Source organism: Amphibalanus amphitrite, unplaced genomic scaffold (assembly GCF_019059575.1).
Source record: "Amphibalanus amphitrite isolate SeventyFive unplaced genomic scaffold, NRLGWU_Aamphi_draft 000272F_arrow, whole genome shotgun sequence".
NCBI lineage: Eukaryota > Metazoa > Arthropoda > Thecostraca > Balanomorpha > Balanidae > Amphibalanus > Amphibalanus amphitrite.
In genome coordinates this window covers 453,487-466,612 of record NW_024881767.1, presented here as the reverse complement: position 1 = coordinate 466,612, position 13,126 = coordinate 453,487, and the positions used below count along the sequence as shown (strand labels likewise).

The following is a 13,126-nucleotide window of genomic DNA, read 5'->3' as shown; positions in this document are numbered from 1 at the left end:
GCTTCGTTTCTACTGATGGGCGACTTCACGTTTTCCGTACAGTATTAGGCATTCGTTCAGCCTTCCTCATGCTGAATGGCTGACTATCCTTGCCTAGTCAACCGCAAATGCTATTTTAAAAAAACATGCACACATAAGAAACAATGTATTATCACCACGTTATGTTTCAATATATCACAGTAGCAGCACCAGTCCCCTCTAAACCTCGTTTGGGAAGAAAAGCCGCATCGTGTTGGCATAGACCTGTTCCGCCAGTGCATCGGCGTCTTCCTCTCGCACACCTGCTAAGACGTCAAGAACTTGCCTGTAAACAAAGAAAAATCACGGGCCTCTGTCATTCAATGCCTCTGATAAAGGCCTGGCTTAGGGTGTTTCATTACACTATGGTAAAATAATGTTGGTTCAAAACTCAGCCATATCGACTTTGCCCCAACTCTACCCGTAAAACTGAATCGATTGATACGCTTGAAACCCAAATTTAAGTATATTTAGGGGTCGCACACTTTTGTCACCAAAACTCATTACACAGAGAAGGGGGCACATCCTTCCTTGGTGCGCTTGGGCAGCGCCTTCCGGTTGAGTTCCACGACTCGCAGGCCATCGTTGTTAGGGCCCTGCCGCCCTCAATAGACCGTTGCAGAGCCCTCAGATGCCAGCATAGCCCCCGCAGCGTGGTTGTGTTGGGGCCCTCAGAGGCCGTCGCTGGGCCGCCTGAAGCCAAATGGGCCCTCAGACTTGAGTTGGGTCTAGGGCCATCACGAGGGCCCTCAGAGACCGTCGTAGAGACCCTCAGGGGCCAGTGGGGCCCCTGGAGTCCTGTGGGACCCTCAGCGGTCGTCATGAGGGCCCTTAGTGGTCGTTATAGGGCCCCAGGGGACAGAGTTCGTCAGGTGGGAGCCCTCAGAGATCGTCATAAAAGGGCCCTCTGAGGCCGTCGTGGGGGCCCTCAGATGCCGTGTGGAGCACCAAACGCGGCTCGGGACACTTCTAGCCGGTGTGGAGGTCCCGACTAGCATGGGGCGCTCCTGACCATAAATAGACACCCCGGATGATTCCACATCAGTGTTCGTTTCCCGATCACTGGTTTTCAGGAGAAAATGTATTGGATGGTGCGACGGGCCCCTTGTATGGATTTTGGGGGTGCAAAAAAGATATGTTTGCACCCCCATGTTTTTCGATGAGGGTGCAGCTGCACCTCCTGCACCCCCTATTCCGCCGCCACTGCCTGGCTTTCTCAACCAAATCAGTTCGCAGGAAGACTACTCATGTTACGGCCAGAAACAGAATCAGAGATGAAAAGTCGCAGAAATGTGCGACCTCTAAACATCATTAGAATGAAGTGAAATTTTACACAGAAACTTGTGAGCAGATGACATTTGAGGGGAACATCGATATGACTCGCAATATGGCACTTTGAAAATGTGAAACACCCTAGCCTGGCTACACTATGCGTTTTCTGCGTGCGTTTTTTGCGAGTTTGCGTGATTTGCGTGATATCGTTCTAGAAAGAAACGACATTACGTATTTGTTATATGTTTTTCATATACACTTTTAATTATTATAAAAGTTTTATTAACTTTTAAATAAATATTAAAGAAGATATATTAGAAATATCTTTTTTTCTAGAACGATATCACGCAAATCACGCAAACACGCAAAAAACGCACGCAGAAAACGCATAGTGTAGCCAGGCCTAATAACACTTGAAACTGAAGACACCTGAAACTGAAGATAGGCATAATTGGCGAAGTCGGCTCAATCGTCAAAGAAAACATTGAATTTTGTTACAAACGTGCTCAAACGGCCCGGCAAAGCCCAATAGAAATATGCGAGTCAAACTGACCCTTTCTTAGCCTGCTTCCGCCACACATGTGCGCTGAAATACTTGCATTGTAGTTCTTCAGCCCAGAGAAATGACACCACACATAGTTAAATTCCCATTCGCCCGAGCGCCAGCGTCCCCCCCCCCCCCCTCCCCGACCGGGGATGAGCTCACGTGATGTTGGCCGGCTCGTTTCGCCCTTTGACGGGTCGGTCGGGCTGCCAGCGCTCCTTCTTCAGGGGCGCGGCGTCGGCCGGCGTGGGCTGCAGGTGCGCGCTGCCGGCGTGCGTGGACCGCACCTCGCACCAGGGCGCGTCCGTCTCCAGGAGCAGCCGGTCGGCCGGCAGCGCCGCCGCCACAGAGAGGTTCTGCGCCGTCTTCAGCGAGCTGCGCCGCCGGGAAAAACGGCGGCACGGCGGGTCAGGGTGGGCGGGACCCGGCGGAATCATACACGACTATCGGGATAAATTACTGCAGCCTGGAAAGGAGAGTATGACAGAAAACTGGATGAGTTTAGACAGTGGGAAATGTCGCCCTGGATTGCAAATTGCAATCACCTACTTTGATATACAAATAAACTCGGAACATAAATTATTGAGCAATTATTGTGTCGTTCAGCGCCAGAATGGAATGGTGATCCGCGGTTCAGGCAGTGGTGATTGAACGCCAGTACACATTGGGCGGTGAGCCTCACCATCCGTTGATTCCGATGTGATATCCCAGCGCCATGATCTGCTCAGCCTCCTCCGTGCTGCCATCGAACGAGTGGACCACGCCGCCGTGACACTTGCCGGCGTTAGTTCGCAGCACGTCCACCAGGTCGGCAGCACTGGCGCGGCAGTGCAGGAACAGCGGCAGTTTCGAGCTCTCACTCAGACTCAGCTGCCGCTCAAAGTACCTGAGAACACGATCAGGAGTAACTGCCGGATTCGTAAGACACAATTAGTAATCACCGACAACACTCAATGCACGGCACCAGCTCATCTAATATCAATAAGGCCAACTGGTTGCGGTTTGCGAGTGAATTTGTCGTATTCGTACCTATACCTGATGGCACAAATGGTATATTGATTGGCATTGGTGGTTAACGGCAGCAGAAGCCATTTTAATAAAATATAGCGCAGCCAGCTGATCCCAGTACCTGATCACCAAATATGCTAAAAATACTGTTCACTTGACCAAAAGCCATTAATGATTACTATAACGTCATTTAGTAATAAAGCCGCCGATAACGGCTCAAATTACCCACACATCTACCATCGCCACGGTATTGACTCCGACTGCCCCGCCGGGACCTCGCTCGTCCCGCCCACCTGCGCTGCGTGTCCCTGTCGCAGAACTGGAGCCGGTCGTAGTCGAGTCCACACTCGCCCACGGCCACCACGTGCCGCCGGTTCTGCTCGATCAGCGTCCGCAGCGCGTTCAGGTGGCGCTCCGGATCGCCGGAGTCGTCGAACGCGCCGCAGCGGGTCGGGTGCACGCCCACCGTGGTGAACAGCCGCTCCTCTGGAACAGGAGAGCGGTCAGCGCCGAGCCAGAGCAGGCAGGGCAGTGGGCTGCACGCCGGGAGAGAGGTGCCGCCAGACGCTGGATAACAGGTGGGGCTGTGTAGACGCAGTGCAGTGGGACGGCGGATGTCATAAAGTGACTATATGTGTATGTTCCTGCGCCAGCCCCCGGCGCCAACCGTAGCCCGTACGAGCCGCCGTCTACCCTGGCCCGCCCAGGTCACACATAGCCGGCGGGCGGGACCGGCGCGGCGACTGAGGCGCCGTGGGCCGACCCGGCCGGAGCCGCCTGACCGCACCCCGGGTCAGCCCCTCTGTTCTGTCTCGACCACGTCACAGACCGGAACAGCTATTTCTGAACTTTCCATAGGACCTGGAATTAGTTCACAAATAATTCACTGGTAAGTGGTATCAGGGCTGTGTAACCGAATATCACCGAAAAGCCAATGTCCACTGACTGCAGTGCAGTAGCCATTAGCCAATAAAACTTGTAAGCGTGGCCTACTCTACGAACGTGTGCTCTAAAGCTAAGAAATCGTCAGCTCTGCTGGTTTATATAGCCTTGGCTCTGCTGTCGCAGCGTTCTGAAAAATTATGAAGTACTAATAATATCCATAGACAATATCAAAATCAATAATTTTCTTATACATTGCAATGCTATTCAATTCAATGTAAGTATCAATAATTAGGTATCGCATGTTTGGTTATATTTTTGTAAAATTTTGACATGTGTAATTAGGTAAGTTAAATTTTCATGTCATGCGGATGTTCGGCTGCGACCAATCAGAGAACCGGCCGGCCACATCTCCACCAATGAGGACGCCGCTTATTCTGACCAATCAGAGCTCGCGCCGGCCGACCGACCTCGGGGTCGGAGCGCAGCCGAGTCGCCATATTTGTTTGGCGTTGGTTTGGCGTGTTTCAATGGGGGCGGCTGCTTCGATGATGCGGTAAGAATGTTTATTTTATTCAACGTTTACAAATGACGTGCCCTAGCCATGCTTTGATATTTTTTTTTTGTAGTTTGTTTCATGATTGCATATGTACTGTCATCTCTTTTTTTTCTTATTTCGAAGTAGAGTTAAGTAGTTTTGCGTTATGGTGTGGCGCTAGTAGGTACAGTTGCAGTGGGTCTATTTAAGATCTCCAGAGCCACCGCGTGGCGCTACGTTCGGGGTAGGTACTAGGTAGGGCCAAGGCTATATAAACCAGGTAGAACGCTCCCGACGAAAAAGTGGTGACAAGCGATAATTAGTTGCCGCGACCCTCACTTGTTCAAGACTATATCCGCAAGCAGCATTTACAAGCTAGCGGAAATCGACCAATCGGCGCTCGGCAATACTCAACGCTGATTGGCCCGATGCTCGTGACGAAATTGCGGGGGACTGCAGCTATAACCCTATGGCGTTTAATAGAATTACGACTTTTGAAAGGGATTTGCATCAGTTTTTGTTGGGTTTGAGGCCATTTTTGAGCTTGGATATTCTTTCCGTGACCTTTGACTATATAATAACGACATTTAATCATGACATTTCTATATACTACCGGTGTCACATCGGCCAAAAAGACAGTAAGTACATGGGATAGACGGACCACTGCTGATATGGGGCCACACATACCGGCGTGTGGTCATCGGAGGTCCATGAGGGCTCGACATGGGCCATTTATGGGTCGGTATAGGCCCAGCGGGTCCAGTGCAGGCCTACCAGGGGCCGGTGGCATATAATGTAAGGCTGTTTAGGGACGTTGAGGGCTCATGGGGGCCATATAGGACCATTAGGGACCACATAAGCCAATCAGGGGTCCATTTAGGCCAATAAAGGCGCTTCAGGGACTTGAAGAGGCCATTCAAGAGCCGTGGTGGGCCCATGAGGGAACGGCATTGGTCCATCAGGTGCAGTCAGGGGATGTTGTACGGGTTTCTCAGTGGCCCATTTGGGCATATCAGTGACCAATTTAGACCCAGCAGGGGGCTTTGTAGACCTATCAGGGGCTGGTGATGTTTTATCAGGGGCCAGCGTTAGTCCACCGGGGCACGGCATATGCCCATCAGAGGTAATTGCGGGCCCACGCTGAACAATGATGGCCCTTCAACGGCCCCTAATGGATCTAGATTGACCCATGTTCCATGATGTGTCATGTATGCCCCTATGGCAGGCCTACTCAGACCCCTGATGGACATTCCCGGCCTCTGATGACCCTATACTGAATCCTGGTGGGGCTCTAAGAGTCTCCAATAACCCTTCGTCAACCCATCATTACCATACGCTGGCACTAGGGGCCCCACATCAGCCGCAGGGCAGCCCGTGCCATGACAGCATGTCTTTTGGGCCGATATTACATCGGTAATATTAATCAAAATCATGATTTTATGGTGCCATTATATAGCTAACAGTCATAAGAAATATATTTCAACTCGAAAACAGCTCGAAACAGCATATAATCTAAAAGAAACCCCTCCGAAATCCAAAAGCCTATTCGGGTCCATAGAGAATAACTGCGGTCCCCCGCAATTTCGTCACGAGCGTCGGGCCAATCAGCGTCGAGCACTGCCGAGCGCTGATTGGTGGATTTTCCGCTAGCGCGTGAGTGCTGCTCGCGGAACAAGAGTTCGTCGACAATCCTCCACAAACGTCTGTCACCACTTTTCGTAATGCTAAATAGCCGGAGCGTACCCCCCTGGGTAGGGCGAGTCCAAATGCCGAGGGAAGTGAGGTCACCGGTCATTGTATGATTGTGGGGGAAGGAGGGCGGGGGAGTGACGCGCTGCGCTGCTATCGCGGATTGGAGCGTGCGTACTGCGTATTTGCCTAAAGTGGTAGGCTGTGCCGCGTCATACGTGCTGAGTTCACAAATTATAGCTTTGTCCCAATGCTCACAATCGACACGCTTAATTGCGTGATAAACGGCACAACTTAGCGCTCCGGTCAACCGATAGCTTCTGAGGAGTTCAGAAGCTGAGGGGTTCGACATCATTCTGTAGTCGACTATACAGAAAGATACTCCAAGCGGCGCGGCGCTACGCGCCGCGGTTTTTTTCACGCACAAAAAAAAAAACGCGACAGGGTGGTAAGGTAACATATCCCCCCACTGGGGCGAAGGTTAATTGTAGTGCTTACTGCTTAGCATTCTTTTGTATATTGAGGTATGCAGGTATGCCTATGTAAGTTCTCGTAGGAACTTCATAAAGTTTCAGGTTCAAGGAAACAGTCAATCGGCATATTGATCTAATTACAAGGCAATGGCCCAAAAGGTGTTAACTTGGTAAATATTTAATATGCAAAAAAAAAATGTTGGCGGCATAGACATCAGATTACAAAATATCTAATACGAACATATCTGGTCCAATAAAATGAAAATGTACAACGAACATCTTTTCCAGATCCAGCGATGGATATCGTGGCGGATTGTAGTCTGGTGGTGAAAGTGAACCTTCTGTCAGCCCGACGGCACGCGCGAACGGTAAGTCACTTTTCATACATCACATGTCACACAAGGTTGGAGCTGTGCCACGAGCTATTAGTAAACAAGTCCAAGAACATCAAACGCGGGAATATTTGAACGTTGATGATCTGATTTTCGGCCTGGCTGAAAAAAAATATAAGTTTCTTTTTTAAGATTTTCGAAGCTTTTTTAATGTCACTACTGGCTATTCCCACGGGGCCCATAAGCCGAGTTACATTAGGTGCCAAAATAGAAAAAGCCCCCTGATGTGTTACGATCGAGCCGCCGCCACAGCGTGCATAAACGGCCAAAAGGTCATAACGACATGCAGGATAGACTAGCTAGCGGTCATCGCACATTCAACACTCTCGACGATCCGAACAGAAATATGAAATAATACTGCAATGATGCCCACTACACATGATGTAATTAGTAGTATTTTACACAAATGCGTGGTCGCGGTGAAAATGAGATAGAAAATGATGTAACTAAATAGACTGACATTTTTCCATACTGCATTTCATTAGGGAAAAACTAGAGGTGCCCAGAGCTGGTGGCCGGTCGGCTGGTTCAGCCCCTCGGGGTAAGAGGGGGAGGGAGGGGCAAGTGGCAACGTTTACAAAGTTTGTTAGTTTGTAAAGGGCCCACCGTATCGCAGTTCGCACTCGATGCAGCGGCCCTGAGGGAGGATGAATGCCGCCCAACATTGCCCCGGGGACCCTAGCCATCTGCTAACAGATACCGCTGTAGTGTTCTGGCCTGCATCGCAGCTTGCGTGGAGGTAACAGGCCTATTGACAACACCTCAACTAGCATCAACTGACTGAAGCTTCTCAGGGTGCGCCAGCTCCATCGGAAGGATGGAATAGCATGTCAATTACCTCTTATTTTCTGCAACAACTTCCTTTTATTGTTTATTGTTTATTGTTTATTTCATAAAAGCAATCCACAGGCACATTACCCATTTACGGATGCAGTCAGAGTAGTCAGAGTTCAGTCAGAGAGTCAGAGTTTTAGCTACTCATGGAACAAATCGTATTATAGAAATGCACCCAAAATTACGAAAATGTCAACAACGAAAAAGTGAGATTGCCACTTCTTCCTAAAATGTTGAATACTAAAATATTTGGCTTATGCTTGTGAAGACTTACCGTCAGTTTTCACCAGCTTCAAAGCCTCTTGTGTCTCCTCAAGGCGGCCAGCTGTTATGATGATTTTCTTCAGTCCAACATTCCATGCACGCTCTAAAACATTAGCCAGGTCTGGCTGATGCTTTGTTGAACCATTGTAGATGCCCTGGTACATAGCATCGGTCAGATTGGCCCCAATATCTGAGGAGCAAGGGAAAATACTGCTGTTACAAAGAGCAAGATTCTTACAGATAACAAAGAGCAAAAGCTGTTGATCTTCAGCTCCTACTACCCACTTATCCACAATAGAACTGGTAAACTTCACACTTGTCTCCTAAGTATAAAGACATATGGTTGTGCCTGATTTTTTTTTTTAAGTGACTGCCTAGATGATCTGTGGTGGTGGTTTATTTATGTGCTTCACAGTCCTCACTAATGAATGATTGACCCTTTTACTAAAGAAGGACTCTCCCACCTTCAAAAAAACTTGATGAATTGGCATGAAAGTGATGTCCCTCGGTTCAGTAAGAGCGAAAACGAATCTACCAAACTTCATCGAAAAATGTTCACCGGTTTTCAACAAATTAGACTTTTACTTTTGTTTGCTTTTTGGGATCTCCGCTGTTCCTAGCGACTTTATTTGAAAGTGCATGCAAAGCAGCATATACCTACCACTGCGTGCTACCAAACGTTTTAGTAAAAGATTTAAAATCGTTAGATCCGCGCTAATGTCACACATTCAGAGGGAGCATTCTAATGCAATAGCCCCTCTGAATCCAAGTGCTGCAACTTTGAAATTAGATATTTTCGATTTGAGTCATTTCTCAATCTTGTGAGTGCTCAAACCAGTAAGTGCAAGCCAGGGACCCTATTTTGGCTATCTCAACTCAAAACTAATTTAAGGTGGGATGGTTACTTTAAATGATGGACCCTGCAGCTGGTTGCATCATCGAAAAAAACTGCCTTACAATACACAGGGTGTAACGCGTGCAATACAATACACAATACGCGTACAATGCATGTATATTCACTGCTATAGATGTGTCACTGTCTCACTTAAGTACATTTGATTTGTGTCTTTTTTGCTCGCCAACAGGCATTGGCTGGTGGAGAAATTAGAAAAGATGGTGAAATAAAGAATGTGAAATAAAATAATTACGAGCGAGCGAGCGCAGCGAGCGAAGTGAGTCTTTTCAATATAACGGAAAAATCTCAGTATGAGCGGCCCGGCCCGGCCCGGCCTGTAACGCTTTTGAGAGGCTTATATCTCAGCAACCGCTGGACCGATTGGCCTGCGGTCTTTTTTGTTGGGTAGCCCCATCCCTTCTACCCCGTAATTGACTACTTTTGATACATCTCAGCGACCGCTGTGGCACGTGCCACGTGAAAAGTCAAGGGTGTTCAAGCAGTTTTGCAAAAGTAATGATTTTGAGAGGCCCATATCTCAGCAGCGGCTTGAGCGATTGTCTTGCGGTCATTTTTATAGGGTAGCTGCATCCCTTCTACCAAAGGTCGGATACTCTTCATCTATGTGAGTGACCCCCACTGCACGTGCAAAATACAACAATAAGAGGTGCCAAATTTGTTCCCATTTCAGTAGCTCGGTAATTACTGGGGCGATTTCGCTGAAACTTGGCATACAGGTAGGCACCCACCAGGCAATGCATTCCCATGTGTTTCGGTTAGGGTGCTACTGCACGTGCGCACGTGCAGGGGGCGTTTCCAGATCTCGAGAACGGCTGGGCCGATTGCGCTCAAATTTGGTACACGGTTGGGGACCAGTTAGTAGGGTGCCGTGCAAAAGTCATTTTGGACCCCGTTTGCACGTGCGCACGTGCAGAATGCCGCTTCCAGATCTCAGGAACGGCTGGGCCGATTGCGTTCAAATTTGGCACACCGCTAGCGACCGGTTAGAAGGATGCTTTGCACAAGCCCGTTGGAAGCACCCTCTCGCCCTTCCGCACGTGCAGGGCTCACTATCTCGCTCGCTCGTTCTTCGCCCAAAAGGCGTTTTACTGGTACACATATTTGATGTGGTAGGATGACCATTATACATACATATGCATCTTACCAATGAATCTCTTCATCTTGTAGTGAAATACACTCTTCGCTGTCAAAAGTAAGATTCTTTGTTTACTGAAAAAAGGCAAAATAAGTTGGTTAGTGCATGAATATTCAAACAGGCATTTTACTGGTGAAAAGAAGGTAAGCATCTTTTCTGAATGCCTGAAAACCTGAAAACTATCATCATTGTTCCTACCATTCTGAAAATTATCCATAGGCTGAAATGGTTACTTTCAGGATATCAAAGCCACTCTTATCATGCCATGCCATACCATTACTGTTAAAATACAGAATTCATTGCTAGGGCTTGGACTTATACCTACTGATAGGTAGGTACATACAGAATGACACCCATCAGAGACAAAATTTTAAGTTTAATATGAAATCACAAAATATTAGGAATTTCCAGAGATGTAGGGAATGATGATTAATGGAAAGTGCAATGTTACTTTACCTTCTAGGGGTGCATGTTCATATAATTTCTAGATATTTCAAGCATAGCCTCTCATATTTGTGCCTCAGCCTATCCCATTTCCCGTTTCCACATTGGGTACCAAATTGAGTACCATAGGGGCAAGGCCCATCAGAGTGAGAGGCATTGCCTTCTTCTTTGGGTATTCTCTTAGCAGATGTCGCCCTTGCTGTCATATCTAGTTAGGTTAGGTGGTAGGTTGTAGGTTGGTAGGTTGTAGGATGATAGGTTGTAGGTAGGGTTAGGTCAGGTTAGATAATGTTTGGTTATATATGGAACTGTAAAAAGACAACGGCGGCGCACACAAGACGTAGATATGGCAGCAAGGGCGACATCGGCTAAGAGAGTACCCTTGTTTGCAGGTTGGGACACACAATCGTCAGGCTCTGGCTCCGGCTCAAGTCTCAACTCAAGCATCCAACTTTGCAGTCTCAGTCTGTCTCGTTCCAACCCTCAGATATGCAGTTGACTTGTCCAGTGTCAGGGATGGTGCTAAGTGGTACTTAGAAGGGTGAGAGAGCAGGCAGATAAGAATTTAAATGAGGTTAGGAAAAAGCCTTGGGAGGAGTCTGCTTTGGATTCAAAGGAAATAACAAAAAAGGTCGAGCTGGAGTAATGTTAGTCTGAATAAAATTAGACCGCCTTCACCAGACTAAGCACTAAGCAGTGAGAACTGAGAACATGAACCAGGGCTCTGAAACTGTGAAAATGATCAGAAAACATAGCTATGGTTTGACTACTAAACCAAAAATAAATTGAAAATCATAAGCCCACAAACACCCCTGAACCTACCACTCCGTAGAATAGTCAGAGTCACTCAATATACCCTGAGTCAGAGGTCAGAGTTTCACTCAATATATGACTTATGAGTCAGAGCAGAAGTCAGAGTGCCTCTTCACAACAACACGGGATCCAGAGCGTCAATCTTGTAGCAGCCACTTTAGAAATGTCTACAAAGCTTTGTTATTCTGCTGCAAATAATTTTTTTCACGATGAAAAATTATTTAAAGGAAATAGTTCACTTTTAACATGGGGTTTTAAACTGGAATAGCAGTTTCGTAGCTTGAGCTGAGACTAGCACAAATCAGGAGCTTTTACGGCTCAACGATCACCCTAGACGAAGATATTCCATTTCTCGTTCCGAAAAGAGTGCCTTGCAGAGGAATGCGTGCCTTGCACAGGAATGCAGCCACGTCATCGTCAGCCAATCAGCATGCTGCTTACAGCCAATGCAGTATGCGTAGGTTTGAACTACGCAATATGATTGGTCAACACGTAATAAGCTTCCGCGTCAAACATTATTTTACATAGAATATAGTTCGTCCTATATTAAAATATAGAAAATAATTGTTTTTACAAAAAGGTTTTATTTTATTTCATGATCATTTTGAGCATAAAAAATCATAAATCAATAGCAAAATACTAATTTCAGGAAAGTGAACTGTTTCCTTTAACTGCAGAACAATGAAATGTCTGTGAAATTGCATGCTTTCGCAGTGAAGCACGCAAATAATATTGATTTTTTTTAGTATCATGGTGTTAACTATCAACAATTGACCTTATGCTCATGATACAATGAAATAAGATTGAAATAAGACCAAATATATATATATATATATATAATATTTATACAGGTTTCGTTGAAGACCAAGGAGCATTGAGTTTTTGCAAGTTTCCGGTTAGTTCGTTCGATTGTTCGAATGAGTTTCTTGGTTTCAGAAGGTAAGTTAAAAATTAATTCTCCAAAGTTGCTCATCAATGTCAAGTTAATTGGTAACAAGTGACGTTTCGGTTTATTCCAGTAAACCATTTTCAAACATAACACATTCACGTATGACAAGTGTAAACATTTTCATCGGACATCATTTGAGAAATATGTTAAATGCAAATTATCACGTGAGTTTTGGCAGGGTCTTGCTACGGTAGTTGCGTCCCACATAAAGTACACTTCACATTCATCGAATAAATCAGGTCGATCAAAAGAATGTTACATCAGGCGAATACAAGCTGTCACGACATGAGTGCATCTTCCTCACTACATGTAAACGTCTTTACAGCCCTAGTGTAACGCAAGAGTTATGTTGTTTGTTGAGCTGTGGAGCGCGTTGTCTGATGAGTAATGCCTCTAGTATCCAGAGCCGTGTTCTGTTGTGTTGTGTTTTGATGATGGTCGTGTTTTCAGTCAGAAGCTTTCTAGTGATAGTTGTCTGGTGTGCTTGCGTCATGTGTTGTTTTGGTGCCCCGTCTCTAAGGTGCATAGTGAGACGCCTTGACAGTGATGTGGTTGTAGCGCCAATGTAGTTTATTTCACGAAGCCTACAATCTTCGTATGGACATGAAAATTCGTAAACTACATTGGTGCGTTTGAGCTTGTCTTTGTTGTCTTGCATGTTGTTTCGAATGAGAAGGCTGCTTGTTTTGCAGTTTTTGTAAAAGATGATGAGTTTCAGTTGGTCAGTGGCATTTGTACAGGTTATGTTTTCCGAGACAATTTCTTTGATGACTTTTTCGTCTACTTTGTACGAGGGAGACATGTGGTTACTACGATAATAAAGCGTAATGCTATTTCTGGAACGCTCTTTTGGGGTCATCTTTTGGTTTGTCTCTCTATCAAGATGCTGCTTAATTTCTTCGTCTACTTCCCTATTGGAAAAGCCATTGTTGACCAAGATTTGTTTCAGCCTTTC

At 46.6% G+C, this 13,126-nt stretch overlaps 1 protein-coding gene and 1 long non-coding RNA gene across 5 annotated transcripts in view; one reads left to right on the top strand and one right to left on the bottom strand.

Annotated features, from left to right (window-relative positions):
* Window positions 1–130: 130 nt before the first annotated feature.
* Window positions 131–11,433, bottom strand: LOC122387065 (putative deoxyribonuclease TATDN1). Of its 4 annotated transcripts, none has more exons than XM_043376878.1 (7): window positions 11,232–11,433; window positions 9,975–10,039; window positions 7,925–8,104; window positions 3,136–3,328; window positions 2,517–2,720; window positions 1,997–2,209; window positions 131–304 (listed from the first exon to the last, which is right to left on the bottom strand). In XM_043376878.1, exons 2-7 carry the CDS (start codon window positions 9,988–9,990, stop codon window positions 199–201), a joined length of 912 nt encoding a protein of 303 aa, XP_043232813.1. In that variant the 5' UTR covers window positions 9,991–10,039; window positions 11,232–11,433; the 3' UTR covers window positions 131–198. The 4 variants fall into 4 exon arrangements, with proteins under 4 accessions (XP_043232813.1, XP_043232814.1, XP_043232817.1 ...); XM_043376879.1 differs by having other exon boundaries at window positions 11,345–11,359; XM_043376882.1 differs by having other exon boundaries at window positions 11,266–11,323.
* LOC122387066 overlaps window positions 4,225–13,126 on the top strand; it is a 43,961-nt gene continuing 35,059 nt past the window's right edge. The window contains exons 1-2 of the long non-coding RNA XR_006257493.1: window positions 4,225–4,280; window positions 6,713–6,792. This is a non-coding gene — a long non-coding RNA (uncharacterized LOC122387066). The remainder of the gene's footprint in view (window positions 4,281–6,712; window positions 6,793–13,126) is intronic.